This window comes from Malus domestica, chromosome 03, assembly GCF_042453785.1.
Source record: "Malus domestica chromosome 03, GDT2T_hap1".
In the NCBI taxonomy this organism is placed as follows: domain Eukaryota; kingdom Viridiplantae; phylum Streptophyta; class Magnoliopsida; order Rosales; family Rosaceae; genus Malus; species Malus domestica.
In genome coordinates, this window is record NC_091663.1 from 3,761,102 (window position 1) to 3,785,685 (window position 24,584).

Genomic DNA, 24,584 nt, shown 5'->3' on the forward strand with positions numbered 1-24,584 from the left:
CAATTGAGGGAGTGCTTCTTGAAGCACTTCTAAGAACAAGCGTTTTTGCTAGATGCACGTTCAAATTTGAATTAAAGGCTTAAATGTTCTTCTAAAAGTGCTTTTATTATTCGGAAACACTTCTGACTTTTTCTATCAAAAGTTGTCTGAGATTTTTTTTTTTTTTTTTTGTGTAATTTCAAGGCGTTTTTAGCTTTTCTGAAAACACTTCCAAACGGATACCTCTAGAAATCAAGAGTTGCGGTTATTTCAATAAATTATCATGGTAAAAATTTCAAGTTCTACTTTTCATCATAAGGAAATTTGTTTTAAGCCGTTAGTGTTTGGCCAAAGAAAAAAAACAGAAATAGTTTCACCTTGCAAACCTTCTCTCTTTGTTTAGGGAGAAATTTTCCAAAACTTACTACTATGTCTAAACATTTTGGCTAGAAGCACGTTGAAATTTAATTACTATGTCTAAACATTTTGGCTAGAAGCATGTTGAAATTTAATTAAAATCTAAAAGGTGCTTTTACAATCTAAATGTATGTCAAACACTGACAAATCGCTTGTTGTCAATAAAACATCGCGGTAAAAATTTCTAGTTCTACTTTTCATCAAAAGGAAGTTTGTTTCAAGACATTGTTGTTTGAAAAAAGCAAAATATTTTCACCTTGTCAACCTTCTCTTTGTGGTAAAACTAGCAACGAAAGTGACATCATCGGTGATGAGCTGTAAAATATCTTGGTGTTGATGCTAATGTTACAAATGAATTGGTATTTTGCACCTCCGTACGGTTTTATAGTTAAAATGGTCTCTGAGATTAACATAATTCTTCATTTTGGTCCCTAAGATTCGATAGAAGTGATCTCTAAGTTTGTACATTGTAAATTATTTTGGTCATTCCAAAAAAATTTATCAATATCTTTGTCAAATTGTCACGTGAACGACCATGTGACCACCTTTTTAAGGATATTTTTGTCAAATCAACTCATCTACTTAACGAGGATATTAAAATATTTTCATAGAAGAAACAAAATGATTTACGGTGGACAAACTCAAATACTGCTTCTATCGATTTTTAATGTCATGGATTAAAATGAGAAGTTATGCCAATCTCATAGAATTAAAAAGCCCCAAAATATTCATTTGTTGTTTTCCTCCCTCCATTCCACACAACAAGGTCACAACAATGGTAAAAAAATTCCTTTTCTATTACGTCCTAATTTACTTTTGCTTCAAACTTTACTTCACGTAAGTTTTCATGTTCTTTCTTTGTTCCTTTTTTATAGATTAATTTTAAAGAGAGTAACATAGAAAATAAAATTTCTTATAAAAGCTGATATGGGAATAGTAACAGAAAATTAGAAGCGAATTACATACACAAACTAATTACAAACCTTTAATCAAAAATGAAACTCGAGAACACTGAATCGTGGGTTATGTCCGGTATTATTATAAGTTTAGTGTGCCTCCGGTTCTATTTTTGACTAAAAGTTTGTAACTGACCTTTTTTGTGCGCATTTTCTATATTACAAACGTGGGTTAAAATTAAAATGTATATGGTGCAATCCAGGGATGGAAATATGGGAGGGAAGTGAACTAGTTGAAGGGAGAAGGAAGAGTGCCCGAATATTGGCATTGAAGGAGGTTAAGAAGAACAAGGAAATCTCCAAATCCAAAGACAATGTCGGTAGAGAGAACGGTCAGACACCCGTTGCAGCAAAACCAGCAGCTTCTGGTGCCAAGAGGGGCCGAAAGCGCAAAAAACTTGAAGATGTTGGTCTATCTTCTCAACAGGTCGTTCTGTCCCTGCCCTACTCTTGCATTATGTATTTACATATATTCTTTGTATTGATATTGTCGATTGTGTATCAATAACATGTTGGTACTTATTGACAATGATATCGACACCTTAACAATACAGTACAGATAGTTTGTTCTCTAATAAAGAAACAATGTTCGTTTAAGTGAAGAACAAACGTATATATTTGCATATATAAATTGGAACTCTAGTTTATCTTGGATACTTATTTCAGCTGCAGGGTCCTTTCCATAAGTCGCAGCTCGGTAATCCTTCCCTTCTCATTTGCCGTTGCATGAAGGATTTTGAAGACCGAATACATGATGTCGATGCGATCAAGATCAGTGAGCCTCTTATTTCTAACATAGATTTTGTTTAATTCAAGATTTCCGAATGCAGTAACGTAGTTATTGTTCATGTTGCAGAACAACTGTTATCTACGCCATTGTCGGTGAAACAAGTCTGCGAGTACATCCTTAATACATTACAGAGGTGTGTGCACATTTTTTTCCCTCTTCTGCAATGCTTGAATAACTACTTGAAAAATTACTTAAGGACGTCGATTATTTACATACGATATGTATTTTTTTATCCTAATCTTTCTGCTTTACATAGGAGGGACACACATGATGCATTTGCTCAGCCTGTTGACCCTAACAAGGTTAGTTCTATACTTGTTGCCAAATTTTTCTCACATTTTTTTTTTCATCTTTCTAATCAGAAAACAACAATATGTTTCTTGGTTTCCAAGGTAACAACCTATTACGCAATCATAAAAAATCCAATGGATTTCGGCACCGTGAGAGATAAACTTCATGCAGAAATGTATGCAACCCTGCAACAATTCAAGGTTCGTGCCGAAACAAACACTCTTCCTCCTTTCCTATTCTTTCCTCTTCTTCTTCTTGCAATTTGTGTTGCACCATCTTCAACTCTCCTTCGTATCCGGTGTCTTTCAAAAACCGGAAAAAATTACCACATCATCTTATGTTTTGAATTGCACCAAGTTGCATATGTAATTGGCGAAATTATGAACTTTTTTCTTTGAATTAACAGCGTGATGTGCTGCTGATACCCAAAAATGCAATTCACTTTAACGCAGAAGCCACCATATATTACCAAGAGGTAGGTTAATTTATTTAATTCTTCCTTTTCATCGGTTTTTTTTTTTTTTTTTTTTTTTTTTGGTAATATAAACTACCATGAAAATCTTATTTTTCTTACCAGGCTCAAGGTATAAAAGATCTAGCCGACGAACTTTTCAGAACTCTGAGATGTGATCGACTACGTTTTCTGTTAAAATATTACTTCCATGAAATACTCTGCCCTCATGGAAATGGTGGAGATATACACTCAAAGTTTCTTGAACCAACTGGGAAGCCAAAGTTTCTTGAACCAACTGGCAAACCATGGCGCTTGTGTGGCTCATCCCTCAGAAGAGAAAAACAAGCAGATCCAAATCCTGGTAAGTATTGCAATGGCTTAGAGACTACTGATTAGAAGATAACTAGAACAGGCAGAATTCGAAGAATTTTTCTACCTTCATGCATTTTTATGGATGGAAAGGAAGCTAACCTGGTTTGCTTTTCCCTTGCTTTGGACAGGATTGAGAGATGGTAGGGACTCAAATTTAGCCGAAGCGCAGAGGCGTTACACTTATTGTACGCCTTCCAAAGAGAATGAATCTTTAATCTCAGCTGTCTACAATGCACCCAACAAATCACTTGTTCATGTAAGTTGCTATGATATAACCTCACCTGCATAAGGAAGTACAGCAAGTTAGTTTTTTACACACAAGATTTTCGTAACTTCTGCACGATATGTTTCATATGTACACAGAAAAGGACTTTTACTTGGCATGCAATTTGTTCCATGACCGAAGACTGATAGCCTGTCTGTATTCAGTTGTTCTCATAGAACTTTATGGAAGTGTTTGAAAAATGTTTTAACTTTGAGATTATGTACTGGTTTGGGCAAACTTGATATATAAGTATAAATAATTAAATATATAACTTGGTTGCTTCTTCTTGACAATGTAGATTGATGCTGGTTTAGGATACAAAGAAAGTCTCGTGCGGTTTGTTAAAAATTTGGGGCCAACAGCTCAAATGGTTGCTAAGAAGAAATTAGAAAGTCTAGTTGCAGCTCAGAATTGTCAGCCTCAGGCAACCCCTCCATTTCAGAACCAAAATTATCCTGCTTTCGCCCTATCTGCATCACCGGCACTTGGTCATCCTATTGGTGTTAATAGTTCTCAAATGACTCAAATGCAACATAATTCCCAGTATAACTTGCCAAAGGAAGTGAATGTTCCTTATTTTCTTGGTGATGCTTCTGCACAAGGATATGCCCCGGTTAGAGCCAGCCTATGCATCAATGAGGGTGCTTACAATAGAAACATGAATGCACCCGACACATCCAGAATAGACATGAAGGGTAATCTCATTGACCCGAAAGGGAAGGCACATGAGGAAGGATATACGTATAAAAAAGCTTTCCCGGAACGGATAGGTATTGATATAAACAAAATCATGGACTCCCCTAGTCTTACCAATGGTATAAGACTTTACAAGAGCAAAATGGAAGGCAGGCCTCATCAAAATCAGAACAGCAACGTTCAGTTGGAGTCGCACATTCGCGTTGTTAGAGATTTGGGTGGTCCTGAGACAAACAGCACAAAGTTTAGGACTGTGGATATGCTAGCAGAACGTAACAATGTAGGAAACCTGCAGCTGCTTCCGCAAGCTCGGATGTCTAGGACTGCATTGAATCAGTCGAGGCTGCAAGAGATCATGTCAAATACCAACACCTATCTCAGGACATCATCTTACTTGCCTTCACCCACTCCAGAGCTGTCGAGTTTGATCCAGACAACAACTTCCTTCAATGGTTTCGACGCTCAACTGAGTAGCAACTATGCAGCTAACTCTTTTCATGCAGGTCAGCTTCCTCAAAAGAATAACTATATAGCTAACCCTACACAGGCAGGTCAGCTCATGCCTCAATTTAACAGTCCCAATGCGGCGCAAGGTGTGCAAGAAATGAGTAGCTTTCCGAGCATGAAACTGAAGCTTGGTGAGGATCATAGTGCATTGGCAAAGAGTGACATGTTTATGAGGAGAGAACAAGGGGTGGAGTCACTGGCGGTTCAGGGAATAGTGAAGCCTCCTCCCTTGTACAATGCATTTGGTAGCCATGAAAGAGCTTCAACTCAATGGTACCAAAAGGAGCCTACTCCTGAACATCTTCTGCCCTGGCTGGTGGACTCTCAGCAGCCTAACTTGTCTCTTCAGCTGTGAGTTGAGCTATTTGAGGGACTCCTTTGAACTATCATCCTATGAATGTGGATCAAATGGACTTGTTTTGTATTTCTCCTTTGAATGTCCTTTGCCTTGTCGTAAGTTAGAGATAATTTTATGTTTTATGTTCTAGTGTGTGATGTCTTTCTTAGCGTTGTTCATCTATGTCGTCTCTGAACTGCTTTCGTAGCACCCCAGACTTATGTTTTATGTTCTAATGTGTAATGTCTTCATTTGTGTTCATCTATGTCCATCCCTTAGGGCTTCAATTTTTTATTTATTTATTAAACTGCAATACTCTATTTAATTTAATTTAATTTAAACTACGAGGAGGGAGATTCAAATTTGCAAGCATAATTGAGCACACTACTTTAGCCAACTTGCCAAATTTGCTAGGCCTTCAATTTAAGTCCTCTTTTAAGGCTGAGCTTCAAATTGAATTTTTTCTTCACTCGCAGCTATAGTTCAAGAGTCTAAAAAATGAACGTTAAAATGATGAATTCTCGCAATGTGGCATCAAAAGACGCATAAGTTCTCAAAGAGGGCAAGTGAAAAGACAAAAAGCACTTATTCCTAGTGAAAGCCACTTCACCTGTAGATGGGCTGGCTCCTTCCTTCAACCTGATAGTTTAAGCTTTACAGTATTTATATTTTAATTTGGCTCGTGTGTACCATTCTAAGCAGATACTTAACCCTCCAATAACAAATAACAAGTAAAAGTTAATCATTAAACAACACATGCATGCTTTGCTATGCCCGTGAAACTTCACTTCGATTAGGAAGCTCGTTGCTGGGTTTATTGCTTATTGTTGGTATTATTTTGGACGGACATTAAAGACAGCTCCCTTGAGGGGGTGGGAGGTTGCAGATCTGTGAATTTTTATTGAGCGAACGGGTGGGTAGTTTAGATTAGGAAGCTTTGGGCATGGAGGTGCGGCTGTGATGGACTGATGGAGGGGATAAGGAAGAGCTTGTCATTTTTTAATTATATTTTTAGTTTTCAAAATATTATAATAGTTTTTAATAATATTTTGTACACATGGCAAGTAAGTGGGCCCAATCATGCCACATTAATGATCCTAACAGCTTTTGTAAGATAACTAACGAAGATGGCAAAACAAAGCAAATTGAATTTCAGCAAGTAAAATGATAAAAATTAAATTTCAGAAATTAAAGTAAAATCGAAATGAAGTTCCAAAAAGCATAACAAAAAAATAAGCCTAAAATTTATGCCTTAACTTACCGACATGTCAACATATTATACGATGTTGGCAGGCTGCCACCTCTTACTTTTTTTAGTCTTTAGCTCTCAGGGAGGGGGGACCATTACTGTACGTATCGTTTTCACTGACTAGGGTTTGCAAGAGAGGACCACCTTTAGCTTACTTCACATGTCAATGAACTATTATGTAAAGGATGAAAGCAAAAGAGTTGAGAACACTTACTATTTTATGACCCCTAGGGTTGGAAGAGATGTTTTTGGTTCTGGATCTATCTTTTGCGGAGAGCTTTGATAAGTAGGTGTGATAACTTTTCCCTCCCTTGTGTGATATCTGGAAAGCACATAATGCATGCAGGTTTATAATTGCATTATTCACTTGGATACATTATTGACTCACGCGTTAACAATTTAAACTTCATAAGTTCAATATGTTGAAATGTCTCACATCGATCGTATCAATGAGAAAAGAAGAGTTTAAATATCTTAATCCTACTCCAACTAATACCGAGGCCTTTTGTGATAAAATCTCATACCTGACGGATTGTGTATGTGGTAATTACCAAGTTAAGGACAATATCAGTGTTGTTGGAGTGTGCTTTTGACCTGTCTCTCTGATAATTTTACATGGTATCAGAGTCAAGGAGCGGGCTCGTACTGTACTACCATGTGATGAGTGGGTCCCCTTGACCCCGCACAATGATGGTGGGTCCCTTAGCCCCGCGTGTAGGGTGAGTCCCCTTGACTCTACGTGGTTGTCGATGTGTAGATCTTCCACGTGTGACCCACTACTTGGATCTCACGTGAGGAGGAAGAGTTTAAATATCCTAACCCCACTTCAACTAACCCCGAGACCTTTTGTGATAAAATCTCACACCTGATGGATTGTGCAGGTGGTGATACGATATACCCACATAAAACTCATCAACCAATCTCCATAATCATATAGAAGTCGCAAACTTACAAGAGAAATTTCTCTCATAATTGAAGAGTATCATTAACAGTTTAAGCCGCGAAAGTCTAATAACTGTCTAACATGAATCATTCACTCTTTTGTTTCTCGTAGTGAACTATTTTCTTTTTGTTTTTCAAACTGGTAAGGTGGTCTATTCTTTCCTTGCCTATCTTGGTAATGAAATAGGTAGAACTAATCATTAAGAAAGAAGCCAACGAAAGCAAAAAGATCAAGTTGTTGTCTAGTAATTCACTTCATCCACTATGGCACTGTTGGTTAATTTTCTAACGGTTTAACCTTTTGCAGCCCAACAATTGTTCATGCATCGTTTCAGCTCGAGTAAAATATGACCTTCCTTGCTAAAACCCGTCACAGAACGGGAGCTTCAAGCATAAATTGAGGAAGCGCACACAAACAATCGAGGAGAAACTACAATTCCCTCTCTCGTTATATACAAATACAAGAGGTTCTCTCACTTCCAACCTCACTTCTTTCAAACCTAGCTGATCTCCCCGATTACTTGTTGTGAGAAAGACATTGTATACGAGTGACGTGAGAGAGTTCTCATAAGATTAATACATAGATATCTTGGGTATACAAGTAACTTCCTTGCCCAAATTGGTAATGAAATAGGTCGAGCTAGGCACTTAGGCTTCCAAGAAAGAAGTCTAAAGAAAGCAAAAAGATCCGTTGTCTTCTGGTAGATCACCTCATGCACTGAGCCAATTAGAGATTTCTTAGAATGACATCAACAACATAATAAAATAGGGCAACTGACAACATGGAAACACACCCCCATATAGAAAGAATATTAATTTTACTGTAAGTTAATCAAAAACCGTAACACATGCTCATTACTCGATAAATACAATTAAAAATCTACTTCACTTGTACTTTCATTATCTTTTTTTTGTGTACTTCCATTATCGACAACCAATGAACTGCTTATTTTAATTCACTTTAGATCTTCGCACACACGTACACATAGTATATGCATACCAACTTTTGAGCCCTAAAAAGGGGCTTTCCGCTCCATACTAACAAGAAAACCCTACTCACAACTAAATTTTTTAACACTGCTTGACTCATTACTTGTAAGGATCCAACAGAACTCACAACTTACAACTTGATAGGTGCAGGTAACAACTCGTTAAAATCACACCAAAAAACAGTTTTTATACGTGTCAGATAGTAATTTTCAGTTTAGGATGAATGACAATGACCTAAGAAGGAAGCCATGTTTCTTTCTTAATTTTTACCTCAATGGCTAACAAATTTGTGCAAAAATAATGCTCAAGAAATAGATTTTCTGCTGATAAAGACTAAAAGTAGATTGTGGGGTATGTGATATACAATAAAATACGGTGATCACGACTGCCAATGAAGCATGAAGTGCAACAATAGCATATAGCTCCAAGTTCCAACCTCTGCAATTCTGAGAGACTGAGAGACTGCGTTTAGCCCCACTAGACGTAGACATGAGGCGGGTTTTAAGATGCCAAAACGCATGCCATAAAATTTCACTTTCTAATTATGATTCGTTGCCAAACATTGCCAAAAGAATAAAGACAACCAACCACAGCCTCCATATTTCCCCAACATAAAACATGCACCTGTAAATTGTAAAGCACCAAATGAAAAGCTCCTTCTCCTGGCGAGGGTTCAGTTGACACGGCTCGACTAGTACGTTCTCTAGTAACATGTTTTTAACTGTCTAGTTTTTACTAAAAATAATAATCTATAAGCACAGGAGAGAAGTTTTGATACAATGGGAATATATATACCTACATACTCTCTCTCTAGTAGCATGTTCTTTTACCCTTTCATTTACCTGTTGGAGAGAAACTTCCATACAACGGGGTATACTCATCATCTCGCTCTAGCAGCATGTTTTTAGCCCTAAGTTTTTACTAAAAATAAGTCTCCAGATCTCACTCATCCAGTCTAGTGTGATAGTCCAAGTGGTTAGTACGAAAAAGAGGGGAATGATGGCAGGACAGGAAAGTTCTTTTTCCCTCGACAATCATTTTGTTCAATTCAATGGAAATGTTTTGAAGGGAGGAAGAAGTTCCCTCTCCATTAAAGTTCCATGCCCACTAATTTCATAGAGTTGATCAGCCTCTTTCTCTTATTTCCTACTACCTGCAACCAAAATATATGTATACAACAAAAAACGTACACTAAATTTGTTGTCGAATTTCAAATGGTGTCACATCATCCATTGTAATAGATATAGCACCCCTGACCTATTAAGTTTAACTTCAGCATGTTCAAAATGCACAAACATAAATTGTGGTGTAGAAAATTATGAAAATTAACGGAGAGCACTGTAATTATAGTATCAGTAGAGACATCAGACATAATTTAATTCACCTGAGGAATATGTAACAAAACAATGCAGAGATAAACAAAGTTCTGATCACTAAATACATCATGAAAAGAAATGGTTAGGTAAACAATGTATACAACAAAGAAGATAGTAAAAGGGAGCTCCCTTCAGTCCAAGCACAGAGAAGAAAAGAATGAAATTTATCTCCCGCATCATTCACACATTCGCAGTAGAAATATCCACTCCTTTTCTACTGAGTTTGAATGAATGAGTCGGCAGCTAATTCAAACCCTTTGCCCTTCCGTGAGTGGACTGAAGAAAGCTCACTTAAACCATCTCTAAGAACACATAATACACATGATTCCAACAATATTTACTGCTCCATGAAAACTATTATTCAAAGGGATGAAAAATGGAAACAAACATTTTGGTACGTTTATGCTAATTCAGAAGGGGGTAAAACAAGAAAGACCAACAGGAAGACTCGATTTTCTCTCTTTTTCACTAATGACCAGCTAATTGAACAAAATGTTATTATGATGTCGTTGCAATTCCAAGTACATTTTTGCCTATGATGCAACCATATAAACTTAATAAGGTTTCCCTGAATCATTTTGAAGTCTAATTAATAAACGAAAACAAGCAAATGACAAGTTAAAAAGTGATCACAGTATTCACTAGTGCTTCCTTGGATGGAATTTGTGTATGCAGATGACTAGCATTCGAATTTCATGTTCAAGTATATTCCATTAATAGTTATTACTGAAATGTTATGGGAATCCTGAAAGCAATAATATTAATTCTTACTTAACTTAATTACAGAATTCCTGCAAGCAGAACTATTATTTATATAACTGAAATCTTACCGAAATTCTGGCAGCAGAAATGTTCAAATCTAACCTAAAATCCTATTACTTTAATGTTACAGAGCTCTTAAAACCCAATTAACATATCTGTATTTTTTTTGGGTAATTCCTGTATATATTCTCAAATAGGTGTAGAGATTATACAAATTACCAGAAAATAGTGTCGAATTCTGACTTTCCATGACTTATAATGTATGTCCAAGACTTGCTTTCTCTCCATTTCTTCTGTTTTCCACTTACACATAATTCGAACCAGATAATTTAAAGTGGGGGAGTAACTTCTTTTTATTCAGATCTCAAAGTTAGTATGTGCATAAACCCTGACCCCAACTAAATATAATCCCACTACTATGCACCAAAGATTCACAACCACCAAAAACATCAGATCATATATCATCGCCTTAGATGCCCTATGAATTACTCTTAACAATATATAAATGTATATGTATATAATAAACAAAGATGGTATAACAGCTTTCATCACCACAATTTAGTAAAATTAAAGATTAAAATTAGTAAAGATTGTGTAACAGTTCTTCTACGAGAACCTCATCGTCAAATTAAGGAGCTTTTTAGAGATTAGGAGGGAACAAATAAATAAAATGGTGTGAGAAAGACCAACTTATCAAAAATGAAGCAAACACATACCTGATAGACTGAAGGACTAAAAGACTTTCAGACTTACTAAGAATATAACCTCCACAGAAACGTCCTTACAACTTCACCAAAAAGTAAATCCTTGCAATTCAACCTCCATCAGCAGCCGCACTGTGTATAAGTCTGTGATGATACATTCAGAAGAATTGAAGAAACGCAGACACAGATAAATAGACAAAACCCATGAATAATTAAATAACACTATTAAGAAGAAAAAAGATAATTAATCGAAAAGAGTGATGCAAAAATCAAGGAGGGAGAGGGAGGAGGGAGAGGGAAAATGGGGGGAAGGAGGAGAGGAAGTGTCGCTGTCTTTCATGGGAATCAGAGAAGGGAAAACGATATATTGGAGATCTCTCTATCTACCTGATCTCTCTACACAAATCTGGCAAAAGCACTGGTGTTTGTGTGTTACTATATACCAGAAGAATAAAAGTAAAAAAAAATAAAAAATAAAAAAGTGAAAAGTGGTATTTTCTTTTCTTTCCTTTTCTTATTGTTACTAGTATTTACTCATTCAACATGGATACACTACAATACAAGGCTCCCTATTTCTCCCCATCTCCAGATATATCACCACAGACTCAGAGAGATGATTAGGCCACTGATATATACAGCTCATCCTCTCCACTACTGTGTCGAGAAGAAATAGGTGGTGGGGTTTCTTTGACCATAGCTTTGCTTGCTTCTATCTCTCTCTCTCTCTCTCTCTCTCTCTCTCTCTCCCGTCTACTACTGTCTGTTGCACTAGTATCTAGGTCTAAATCTTCTCTCAGTATTTGTAGGGCAGAAGTACTCTATATATAGGGTTTGAGGTCACAGATGTGTCCGGCAGACAAAGTCAGGGTCTCATACTCGTTGAGTCATTCTGAATATCGAAATGACTTAACTACCCCTCGCCCTACTCCCCCATCGTATTTTATTTACACTAGCCTTCATGTGCATAAGACATTTTCTGAATCACGGTATGTTACGCATAATTTACATGTTATAAATGTATTTATATGTATAAATTGCTTCAATAATTTTTTTATGACAAAAAGAAAGTTAAATATTTGAAGTAAATAAAGAATATTAAATCATGCTAGAAGAAATCTCATAAACAAATCAAAGCAGTTGAATCCAATCCTTAGTGTATATAACATCATTTGTTAAAAAAAAATAATCATTTGACAACTAATTGAATCACATTATTATGCGCGTAAAAAACCTTTTTTATCATCAGCAATACGCGTCTCTTAAGATGTTTTGAACGTGTTTAAAAATAGATAAAATAATATTTAATAAACAGTTAATTGAATCATATTATTATTAATCTATTGTAATGCTAAGACCACCTCATTCCCCTTAGTGCAGATAATATTGTTTGTTCAAAGAACAAAAAAAGCAATCATTTGACAACTGATTGAATCACATTATTATGCGCGTGCAAAAGACTTTTTTTATAACTGGCACAACGCGCCTCTTAAGATGTTTTGAACGTGTTTAAAAATAAAGAAAATAATATTTAATAAACACGTTGTTGAATCACATTATTGTGAGACTAAGGCCATCCTCCTCCATCTTAGTGTAGATAATATCGTTTGTTAAAAAAAAGCCAATCATTTGACAACTAATTGCATCATATTATTATGCACGTACGAATGACCTCTTTTATAGCCGGCATTACACACTTCTTAAGATATTTGGAACGTGTTTAAAAAAGATAAAATAATATTTAATAAATAATTGATTGAATCACATTATTACTAGTCTATTGTGAGATACTAAAAAAAATGTACAAAAAGAATTCATTATTAAAAAACACTGTTTATATGACGAAAACACCCCTGCATTATTTTGGGTTGCTTCTAAATTTTTTTGTTTGGGAGACATTTTTATCCAAAACATTTTGGTGAAGCCTGTGACCCCAAAAGAGGTTGTTGGCGTTATATTTAGAGATACCATGTAGGTCCAACTAGAATACCATGATGACTGATATTGTATTTGACCACACATACAATATGCCTTCTCTATAAGAACAACTTACCTGTAATGAGTTTATCATTATGTGGCATCCCAATAAATGTCATGTATTTTTTTTTTTTCGAAAATCAATTCGTGTGTTGAAAAACCTGCATCTGTCATTATACTATAAGAATGTGATGTTATAGTGGTCGTGCACATTTTTCATGTAAGTCATTTTCTTTTTTCTACGACTAAAACTCAACTCGAGTCTTCCTTAATTTTTTTAAATCCAAGTGTTGTCACTTAAATCTTTAAAACTTAACTTGAGTCTCATTTTGCCTCCTATCGTCAAAGTTTGTTACAAATCCGTTAAAATTGTTTATGTGACACAAATAGATTCATTGTTGCTAGGGTTGTAAACCAGCTCGAAATAGCTCAAGCTTGTGACAAGTTTGACTCTTATTTGGTTCGTGGAAGCTCAGTTCATGAAAGAACAAGCCAAGTGTATCATTTGACTCGTAAAGCTTGTGACCAGCTTATTTATTTTTTACGAGATAGTTTAAACTAGATTCTACTCTAACAAGTTTGCTTGGATGAAATATCACGTTCAAGCTTTGGCTTTTGGATAATTATATATATATATTTACTATTCTTCTAACTTTAGATTGATTATCTTCACTTTTAGTTTTCTTTTAGATGGAGATCGATATTATGTCCCTTCATTGTATTTTGTTTTTAAGGAAATTACAGGTGTAGAAAAAGAAAAATAATATTTTAAAGTATTATTTTTGAAAATTTTATGTCATACTGTTTATTTATTTATATATATGGACTTGTTATTTTCACTTTAAAAATCTAATTATGCACCCCAAATTTATTATATTTAGAAAGAAAAAAATACTCTTAATTATGAGAAGTGCACAATTGATTTTTAGAGTGACAATATTAATTCCCTATATATATATAATATTATTCACTGTGTTGGCATGTCGTGAAGTTTTGTTGCAGACATCTTATTGCTTTAAATAGCTCGGACTAGCTTGAGCTCCGTATTGAATTTGAAGTTTTTAAGCTTACTCGAGCTTGGATAGGATAAGGAGCTAGCCAAGTCTATCTTGAGCTCTAAAAAATGAAACAAGCCAAGGTTGAGCAATGTGATATCCAGTTTGGCTTATCTCGTTACCGGAGTTTAATTTTTGAGATGTGTGTCACATTTTTCCAAAAAAAATATTTATTAGAATTATGTTTCTCTTATTTTGAAATTAAAAAAATCTAGTTTATATTTATTTTTACAATGTGGCACACATCTCAGCTATAATGGGTTGGACTGTATGGAATAAAGTGAGATATGATGAATTTTAAGAAATTAAATGACCAAATTTGAGTTTCAAAAAAATAAGTGACACTTGAGTTGAGTTTTAAGGATGCTAATGAAATCAAGCTTATATAATTTTTGGCTTATTTGTTGATTTTCCCCTCGAATTTTTAAGGCGTTGTCAATTCCCCCCTGAACTTTACTTTTAATCGATTACTCTTATGAATTCTTATAATTAGCCAAATTACCCACGCCGTTAGATTTCCTAATTTCTCATCTGATATTTCGTCCATCCTGAATAAAGATGTCTTTTTACAGGGAGACTGACTTGCTCAACTCAACTCACCACAACTTCATCCGCCTCCTCCAAATACCTTACGAGCCCTTTTCATTTTCTATGCTTCTAATTCCACTCCTGCAAAATTCCCCACTGAATTCGACAGTTAAATCTCATTTCCAATTCTTTTCACCCCACATCTCTAAATCTCAATCTCTCTCCCAAAACCACCTCCAAAAATCTACTTCCACCAATTAACACCCAAATCCCAACCTGCCCACCACCCCATGCTACTTTTCTCTGCAACCACCCCACCAACACCCATCAATTTCCACTTTTACCCACCTCTTTTCCCCTTATTTCCACAAACTCCCACATCCCTCAAACCCAACGCCACTTCCATCCCCTAATCCCCATGACCTCTTCCCCATTAACGCCTTCATGCACCCATCCCTCCAAAACTCCAGAAACCCCCCTCCTCACTGCCTACTACGTCACGTCACTCCGGCTTTGATGGCGACCCCAATTCCAATTCCATTATCCCTCGACGTCGTTCGTCGCCTCCCAGCTTCCACCTCCCTCGTCAACTTCTTGCATAAGTTCGAGAAGGACTAGAAGATCGTGCTCCCCAACCCCTACTTCCAGAAACTTTGTGTTCAACAATTATACCTCTTTTGCCAAATTGTTGACCTTGATGCTCTCTCTCGGTCAGTTTGGCTTTGGTGAGTGGCCAAATTACTTTTATGCCCCATAGAATTTTTTGGCGTTGACAGAAAATTAGAAAATCTAACAGTAAGGGAGATTTCGGCCAGTTATAATAGTTTAAAGAGGTAATTGACTAAAATTAAATTTCATGGGGAAAATTGACAGTTACTTACAAGTTTGAGGGGAAAATCGACAAATACCTCATATAATTTTTTTTTGTCAATATAGGTTGTTGATTATAATCTTTTCATCTTTTGGAAATAAAAATTGTGTCTTTTCATCTCTGTTATCGATCACTGTTTCTTATGTATTTCAATAAATTATGGGTGGTTGAAATGTTTTATTCAAGCTTACTATTTCTATTTGTGGATCATGCAGTCATATTTTATACAGAATAAAGGATGAGAGAATGTATTACTGTTGTAAACGAATCCAAGTATTTACAAGGAAGTCTTTCTTTAGATAAAAGTTCAGTAAGGTTTTGAGTCCATCGATTTTAAATGTACTTGGAGTTCATCGATTGTGTCAGATTTTCTTCTTTTGGGATCCATTTGAACAAGAGTAGTATTTGTTTGTACTTAAATGTTGCTCCAAGTTTATCAATAAATTTGGTGGAGGAGAGACGGGCCGAGGATTTCTATAATGATCCTCTCTTCTTTAGAGAAAGGGAAAGTGCCCCGCACTTAACCGTTGCCCAAGTGCTAATTTTGCATAATCTTTCTCCAATTAAGGGAAAAAATGTTACACCATACTCATTTTCCCTTGGAAAGGATAATTACTTACCGATTATAATATCAACTTACCGATTACAATATCGACTGAAATTTATAAAATTAAAAAAAAAAGATAAACAAATAAAAATTAGTACAAACAACAACAACAACAAAGCATTTTTCCACTAAGTGGGGTCGGCTAAATGAATCCTAGAACGCCATTGCGCTCGGTTATGTGTTATGTCCTCCGTTAGATCCAAGTACTCTAAGTCTTTTCTTAGGGTCTCTTCCAAAATTTTCCTAGGTCTTCCTCTACCCCTTCGGCCCTGTTCCGTAGTCACATCTTTGAACCGGAGTGTCAGTAGGCCTTCTTTGCACATGTCCAAACCATCGTAACCGATTTTCTCTCATCTTTCCTTCAATTTCGGCTACTCCTACTTTACCTCGGATATCCTCATTCCTAATCTTATCTTTTTTCGTGTGCCCACAAATCCAACGAAGCATCCTCATCTCCGTTACACCCATTTTATGTACGTGTTGATGCTTCACCGCCCAACATTCTGTGTCATACAACATCGCTGGCCTTATTGTCGTCCTATAAAATTTTCCCTTGAGCTTCAGCGGCATACGGCGGTCACACAACACGCCGGATGTACTCTTCCACTTCATCCATCCAGTTTGTATTCTATGGTTGAGGTCTCCATCTAATTCTCCGTTCTTTTGCAAGAAAATTGAAAAACAAAAAAAGGAAATGGCTCATACAGGTTGTTATATATTCACTTTCATAAGGATTCGACGTAACCTAGGAGTGCCGGACGTCAACTACCTAATGCCCTCATCTTCCTCTTTTATCTGGACTTGGGACCGGCAATGTAAGATAAACTTACACAGGCGGAGTTACAAATAAAAATTGGTAAGACCAAGAAAATTAACAGCAATATAACTATTGATCCATGCACTCTAATAGAGATGAGTTCACTATATTTATGAAACTCATATGTATTAAAGAGTGTGTTAACAGGCGTATTAGCAGACGTATAAATAACAAATGTCACGTTTAACTCATGCATAGTGCAATAAGTATATAGTTGTTGAACGTTGGTTGGGTCCATTGGGAGACCTTGTCCAGGATTCCCTGAGAGAATATGTCTGTCTGATCCATGTCCTCGTCTCCTCGCAAAAGGACCCTCAGATATGATGATTCCTCTATAGCTAAAGGCAAACAAGTAAGCACGATCATGTGTGGTTATGTCTTCATGTGCAAGAGTATACCAGCACAATGTTTCAAAGTTGAACTGATCGACAAGTCTTTAATTAATTTTCTTATAATTTGACACCAAAATAATGGAGTTTGCCACCGCCGTCAGAGCCACCCCATGTTTGTTTGTCTGGGAAAAGGGTGGCCACTGGCCACGCCACCCTCCCTTTACCTACCATTTTCATATTTCATTCACACCAGCGCCACCACAATCCAACAACAACAAAACATGTGCACATTCAAAGTACTTATATATTCCCTTCATTTCTATTAGCAAAGGATAATAAAGAAAATTAAGGTTTCGTCGTAAAATTAATTAACAATTATATGAAGAGTAACTTAGTTCTTTACAAATTTTTGTATGGTTCACTAATGTGGGATTTTGTCCTCACATTCCCACACGTCTCTTCACGTGTGACGAATTTTCAAATCTAATACATGGATACAAATTGGGTGACATGGAGCACATGTGGCCAATGACTTCACATGTGGACCAACCTGGCTCTGATCTCATTAAGAAAATCGAGGTTCCATCATAAAACCAATTAGCAATGTGGAGAGTAGTTCAACTCTTTATAAGTCATTGCATGGTTTGATCTCTCATTACTGTGGGACATTGTCCCCAAGCACATTCTCACATATATAAGTCTAAATGTGCAATGTTCATTGCCGATTGAGTTTAGTAGCCCGAATTTTTAACTAAATAGGATATTAAAATGATTGCTTGTATATGAAGGTTAATCGACCCTGGACCTAACTGGCACACCCTACTCATGAGTAGGTAGCAAATAAAATATATAAAATGTGCAATATACATCAATACACATCAAAATATATGTCACATTTTCTGTATACTATTCTCTTCAAGTCGAGTGTGTACAGGACTGAAGAATTGTTTTTAATTTCAACTAGTAAATAATTGATAAGAGTATTGTTACACAAGTAGCATGTCAATGTCGTCTTATATATAAAAGGTGGACTTAAAATCAATTAACATGATCAATGATGCTTCTCTTTTTAATGTTTAAAATTAGTTAAAATTTGAATCAGTTTTCTCATCCGAAAACGATAAACAAACATGTTATATTCACATCGATAAACATATATTTCGTATGGACACTTTATATTTTGAGTATGTTGTGTTGAACACACAGATGAAGCATAGAACATGAATTTTAGAGTGTGCTTTGACTTTTAAACACAGCTAAAAAATTGACATGACATGTTTGTGGTCAGTTTATCATTATTTTGAAAATATCAGGGGCCAAACTGAAACTTTAAACAACTATATGGTCAAATTAAAATAGTTAAGCATTCTTTTAAATATCCAAACCCATCTCCCTATTGTCACTTTATCTATTTGAACCAGTACATTGATATTTGAGTGTATGATATACAACGATATTTTACTGTAAGGTAGGGACTTGTTTTCTAGTTTGATTCCTCATTGCCTCAATACCGCTTGTATCGAGAAAATGTGAGAATTTTGAGCTAAATTACACAATAAGTCATTATAATTAATCAAATATCGAACTCGTCATTTACATAAAACGAAACCAATCTCTCTTAGTACAAGTTCAATTAGAGTTGTCATCTGTATTTAGATTTGGGCTTATCTCTACTATCATCATTACTGTTGAATTTGGAAAAGAAAGAGGTTTTTGTGACTGTGTACAACAGAAAAAGCCCATATTAAAAAACCTGGGCAGATCAAAGCACCAGGCCCAAATCAAAAGAGGTCCATCTTAATTTTAGTAAGAAAAACAGTAACTCTGTTTTCAAAGGAAAGTGGGAGGGGCGTTGACGAAGGCGGAGACGGAGGAACACAACGCACACAGGCGGGTGAATTCAGAAGAAAGAGGGCTGATTCGTCCGGCTGAAGGCGGAGGAAGGAGATCTTCTTCTCTGTGACTGTACTTGGGTTTCCAAGTTTAGGGCTTTCGTCATCATCCCTCTTCAATTTCCAATCCGTGCAGTCGCAGGGAGACTCTGTTGACCAAAACGAAGAAGAAAGAGGGGTAAAGCTCGCATTTTGAATGAGCGGCGAGTGTCAGAGGCTCGGAAATTGATTTGGGGATTAGGGTTTTGCAATTCGATTGAGTGGAGGAAAGAGGGGGTAGTCGGAAATGGCTTACAGAAGGAGGCAGCAGGTTTTGTCTTCGTCGTCATCATCGACATCAAGCACGAGCTTTCGATTTGAAGAAGAAGAGGAAGATAAAACTCGGCACCCATTGCCGCCGCCGCAGTCTGACGATTCGCTTGCGGCCAAAGCCATTCGAGCCTCGTCGGCACATCGGGACTCCTCTCTCTCCTCCGCTTACTCTGCTCGCGGTGCTCAGCCGGCTGTCAACTCCTCCTCCCCAACGTCCTCATTGCCTTCCCGATATTCCAACCCCGCCACCACTGCATCTTCTTCTCCGTCCTCCAAGGTCTTTGGATTCATATGCTTTTATGCTGTTTCATTCGTGAATTGTGTGTTTTGTTGCATCTGATTGCGGTTTTTGTTCTGCCCATTACTTAAATTTTGCTGCTTTCTGTTGGATTTTCAGCCACATGAGTATACTTCATTGAAGAATGTGAATGAATCCAAACATGGGTTTTGGGGTGTTCTTGCCAGAAAAGCCAAGGCCATTCTCGACGATGACGATAATGGAGCTCAAGATTATGATTCACCCCGAACAACAAGGGCGGGCATGCAGTCTACACCGACAAGGGGTAAGGTGAGACATAGATTTCATCAAGTCTTTATAGTAGCTTGGCATTTTCCAAAGACTTTTAGTTGCTGCTGCATTGTTGAATGATTGTGTATTTGCAGATTTATAGTATCTAATACTGTAATTTGTGTATCTACTAACTATTTGCAGTATCCTGAACCGAACCAATTTGTTGAGAGCAGCGGAAAGACTGAGAATCCCACATTACAGAAGGGATTGGGGGCATTTACATCATCACTTAGTTATATTAGTGGCACCATTGGGAATGCTTTGGAGGTAGGCAATGTGAATTTATGTTCAGTTGACCATTGATTTTAAATGTTTTGCTCATGCTTCCAAAAGTAATTCCAATATTTAGCCTTCTGTTTCACTCTATTCTTGAAACATAGTATAGTTATCCTGGCGTGTTTATAAAGAATGCTAATAAGAATGAACATTGACTATGTGTGTGTGTTTCTGTATCCGAACAAATTCATTGCATGTGCATATTTATGCAATTTTATCTTTAGCTGTCTCCTTACTCTGGAGTCGGTCCAATAATTGGTACTTGTGCCTAGTTGATCTTATATCCACCGTCTGCCTTTCACCCTTTGACAGGAGGGTCGTACAATTGTTGAGAAGGGGACTGCAGACATCATTCAAGAAACTCGTAAGCATATCAGGAAAAAGCCTAGTGGTTCTGCACAAAAATCAGAACCTCAGACGCAAGCTGACCTAGAACTCCAATTGAAGGCATCTCGCGACGTAAGGTGGCAACTTTTGTGTCACTGGTTGATATAATAGATGTTTTTTGGTGTAGGTTAACTTTTCACATTTGTTACTATAGTGGGATATGAACAATGTTGGAATTGGAATATTTTAATAGGATGTTACTAGTTTTCTCCTATCGTGTATGAAAATTAATGAAATCTGGTGTGCCCCAACAGTTAATGGAATGAAAAGTCTTGAATGACTTCAATGCTTCATCCATAAGCTTGCGATTGGGTTCATGCATAGCATCTTTTGAACCATAGGCTTAGCGCAGCCCACTCTATCTTATTTATGAGAGCAGGAAACTATAGGGAAAAGAAGGAATTTTAAGATGGCCGAGTTATATATACAGTGCCTTCTATCATAATGTTTGATGTTTGTATGTTACTTGTATTAGTAAATGCATGATTTGCCCTTTTTTTTTGCACTACAGGTTGCAATGGCAATGGCTGCCAAAGCAAAACTTCTTCTTCGGGAGTTGAAGACTGTCAAAGCAGATTTTGCTTTTGCGAAGGAGCGATGTGCGCAGCTGGAGGAAGAAAGTAAAATCCTTCGGGAGAATCGTGAAAGGGGAGACAGCCCTGAAGATGATGATTTGGTATCCATTTTGCTCCCCTTCTTCATTTCGAGTGTTTCTTGGTGTATTCTGTCACATTGCCGTTTTCTTTCCTTAATTTACGTTGAGACTCGTGAAACTTATGTATGGTTCACGGTTCACCACCTTCCTTCTGTTGGTTATTTTTTTTATATGATATATTCGAGACCTTTGGGTAGTTTAAGCAGTAAAGTAATCTACTTGTTTACATTGAAATTTTTGTGCATCATATCTCTTTCTATATCCATTATGGCATTGGGTTGCAATGTGTTTGATACTAATATTTCTGTTCAGATAAGATTGCAATTGGAAACTCTTTTGGCAGAAAAGGCAAGATTGGCACACGAAAATTCAGTGTATGCACGTGAAAACCGCTTCCTAAGGGAGATTGTTGAATATCACCAACTAACTATGCAGGATGTTGTATACTTGGATGAGGGAACTGAAGAAGTCACCGAAGTTTATCCCATCAAGGTACCTTCTAGTTTCGAGTCTTTCCCCAATCCCTGTTGCCTTCACTGCCTTCTTGACCGACTTTGACATAACTATTCATTGACTCAGGTAATCCCTCCTTATCCTTCACCGCCATCAGAAGTCCGGGGAGCTTCCCATAGTACTTCCCAATAATGGCAAATGGTACCGAATGGCCCCGAAGATGTTCTTCTTTGATTGGCAAGGGGATATGTACTTTCAACAAAAACTTGAAGTTGTAGCAATATTATTTGTTGTTTGTAATATACTTTTTGCCATTTATAATCGGTCCTCCCAATTGCTTGGCCTATTTGTGATGCAGTTCCGTGTAGTGAGTTTTAAGCTATCAAGCTTGTTAATCCACAATGTTAATTTATTAGTGCTTGGGAGTTGAAGTATCTCTTTGCATTTTGATAAATTTGAATGCACTCAAGTCTTACTGTTAGCAATATGTCTCAACGAGAGAAACTTACATGCAATGGGATGATAAGGTGGCGGCATTCGAAGCCTATCATAACCGCCATGTGTTTTAATTTCTCAGATGATATTGCGTTTTTGGTTTGTGATACTGCAACTTTGTTGTCCCAAATGCATGCAAGTTCTTTTGGATATCAAACAGAGAATCTCATGCCCTTCAAAGTGTTACTCATACCATTGGTTATTTGTTCATGTTACTCATACCGTTGGTTATTTGTTCATGTTACTCATACCGTTGGTTATTTGTTCATACTTTGTTATTTTTCTTTCATTTTACGCATCACTGAGTGATTAAAAAAAAAAATCAACGGTTCAAGTTTCGCATATAAGAATTTAGTGGATCTTACAACATTTAGATCGTTAACGTAGCATTGTAGCCCCCATACTTTGATGTCAAAACCTTATTGATTAAATAAGAACATTAATGAAATAATTACAATTCTGTTAGAAACATGTGTTTATACATGATATTATATTATTAATACGAAACGCATCAGTAAAGATATATTGGTGCCATGAAAATTGAAATAATAGAAGTCATGGTTACATAGAGATGGTCATGAGTTTTTGTTTTCTTTATTTCTTTTGAGGAATCAAAGTGATGGTTAGATGGCATGGCAGTTTGTTTAAAACAGAGAATAATTGCCTAATATAGTTAACTACTTCCCTATGCGCCAATTAAGCAAACAACCTCAAGACAGATGTGATGTCCAAAGCTTGTGGACAGCTCCTACCTAGCTTTTTTTTTTTGTTTTTAAGAATTCATTTCATTCGGCGGCCTACTTATGCATCAAATCATTAGTATATAACCATTTTAGGGATGCTGACCACCTCTGTCGAGCTTTTTCGTTCTATTTTTTTAGTTGCATTGTGGTTGGAACCGTTTACTTTTTTACTCACACTTCAAATATGAAGTTTGGAAAAAGATAAACAAAATTAGAAATTGGTCAACTATTTGATTAAGATTGTTGAAATTTTAGTGTTTAACGGAATTACATAGTTCGTCTATCTATTGGATATTCATAAGATGATTAAACGATTTCAGACTTGGTTGATTTTTAACATAATTGATCTTTAAAGAGTGATATAAAAAATAGACTATTTGAATCATTGTGCAATATTGTAAGATGAAAAGAAGAGTCAGAAAACGCACAAATGAAAAGGTTGCAATACACTCATTTATATTACTAAAACACACCTACTTTGTTATTTATTTATTTATTTTTTTTTCATTTCTCTTAAGACATGGTTGGAAATGAAATATAGTTTGCATAGGATTCCTCCAACGTCTAAGGTGTGTTAGAAAAAAAAGTAGATGGGCACAGCACGTTGCGCCGGAGACAACAATGTAATGTAGGGATCAAAACAATCCATGTCACCTTTGGGAACCTCCCAAAATTATTAAACTCTTGCACATCTTGTAAAGAATTTAGATCTACTTCGAATCTCTGTGTCTAGAGTCTGTAGATCGGATATTCGAACCATTTAAGAGATAAAAAGAGATCGAGTCATTCAAGTTTTTGTGTTTTTGTGAAGTGGGTTGGTGTAATAGATTAATGAGGACCGTACAATTAAAATTGAGTGGTCTAAGTCTCTCCGTCTGCGAGATCTGAATATAGAAATTCGAAGGGAATCTCATTCCATCTTGCAAAACCCTAACCACTTGCACTCTTATTTCTTATGCATAAAAATCACATTGTGTTTTTTTTTTTTTTTTTTTTGTATCATGTTAGTTATACCAAACACAGCTCATTATATCACTCACACAACCATTATACAAAATGAGGTAAAAGTATAATAAACCAAATTACTATTGACATTCACTGAGGTTGGATTTCATTTTCCAACATTGATGTATACCTCTTTAATTGTAAATAAAGCGTGTTGAGTTTAAATATCATGAATAATGAAGTTGATACTAAATTTAAAAACAATGAAACTAAGAAAAAGTACGATTATGCCTAAGATTATATACGTCAACAATACACGTACGATTGTATTTATCATTCATCGATACGTAGTTACGTAAATAAATAAAGAAGTTTCTCGTTGGGAAGAGCCTTGGTCAAACTAGTTGCCATCAAATTCATATACTATGACCTCAAGTTTCCAAAATACCAAGTTGTGGTTCAAATAGGAACCCTCTTCAACCAACCAAACTCTTTATACTCCAAGAACAAGATGACAACTTAACCCTCCCCATCCTTTGATTAAGACCATTATCGCAATGTCTTAATGAATTCACAATTTCATT

At 36.3% G+C, this 24,584-nt stretch overlaps 2 protein-coding genes and 1 non-coding gene across 3 annotated transcripts; 2 read left to right on the forward strand and 1 right to left on the reverse strand.

Moving 5' to 3' along the window:
• Positions 1-1,446: 1,446 nt before the first annotated feature.
• Positions 1,447-5,315, forward strand: LOC103407687 (uncharacterized). The gene is made up of 9 exons (XM_029099540.2): positions 1,447-1,779; positions 2,019-2,127; positions 2,209-2,275; positions 2,399-2,444; positions 2,535-2,633; positions 2,840-2,908; positions 3,011-3,248; positions 3,388-3,515; positions 3,823-5,315. Exons 1-9 carry the CDS (start codon positions 1,558-1,560, stop codon positions 5,080-5,082), a joined length of 2,238 nt encoding a protein of 745 aa, XP_028955373.2. The 5' UTR covers positions 1,447-1,557; the 3' UTR covers positions 5,083-5,315.
• A 4,358-nt stretch (positions 5,316-9,673) lies between these two features.
• MIR319G (microRNA MIR319g) lies at positions 9,674-9,981 on the reverse strand. The gene has a single exon (NR_161609.1). It is a non-coding gene; the product is annotated as a microRNA MIR319g (primary transcript).
• Positions 9,982-19,091: 9,110 nt separating this feature from the next.
• Positions 19,092-22,251, forward strand: LOC103433063 (cell wall protein RBR3). Its single transcript, XM_029099541.2, has 7 exons — positions 19,092-19,752; positions 19,873-20,043; positions 20,188-20,313; positions 20,635-20,781; positions 21,221-21,385; positions 21,677-21,856; positions 21,944-22,251. Exons 1-7 carry the CDS (start codon positions 19,450-19,452, stop codon positions 22,007-22,009), a joined length of 1,158 nt encoding a protein of 385 aa, XP_028955374.2. The 5' UTR covers positions 19,092-19,449; the 3' UTR covers positions 22,010-22,251.
• The last annotated feature ends 2,333 nt before the right edge of the window (positions 22,252-24,584 follow it).

Excerpts from the sequence above, each read along its gene's own strand:
- LOC103407687 (XM_029099540.2), top strand. The coding sequence starts at position 1,558 with ATGGAAATATGGGAGGGAAGTGAACTAGTTGAAGGGAGAAGGAAGAGT. Across the intron at positions 1,780-2,018 it reads TTGGTCTATCTTCTCAACAG|CTGCAGGGTCCTTTCCATAA; the intron begins GTCGTTCTGTCC and ends TACTTATTTCAG. Across the intron at positions 2,445-2,534 it reads AGCCTGTTGACCCTAACAAG|GTAACAACCTATTACGCAAT; the intron begins GTTAGTTCTATA and ends TTGGTTTCCAAG.
- LOC103433063 (XM_029099541.2), top strand. The coding sequence starts at position 19,450 with ATGGCTTACAGAAGGAGGCAGCAGGTTTTGTCTTCGTCGTCATCATCG. Across the intron at positions 20,314-20,634 it reads CCATTGGGAATGCTTTGGAG|GAGGGTCGTACAATTGTTGA; the intron begins GTAGGCAATGTG and ends ACCCTTTGACAG. Across the intron at positions 20,782-21,220 it reads AATTGAAGGCATCTCGCGAC|GTTGCAATGGCAATGGCTGC; the intron begins GTAAGGTGGCAA and ends TTTGCACTACAG.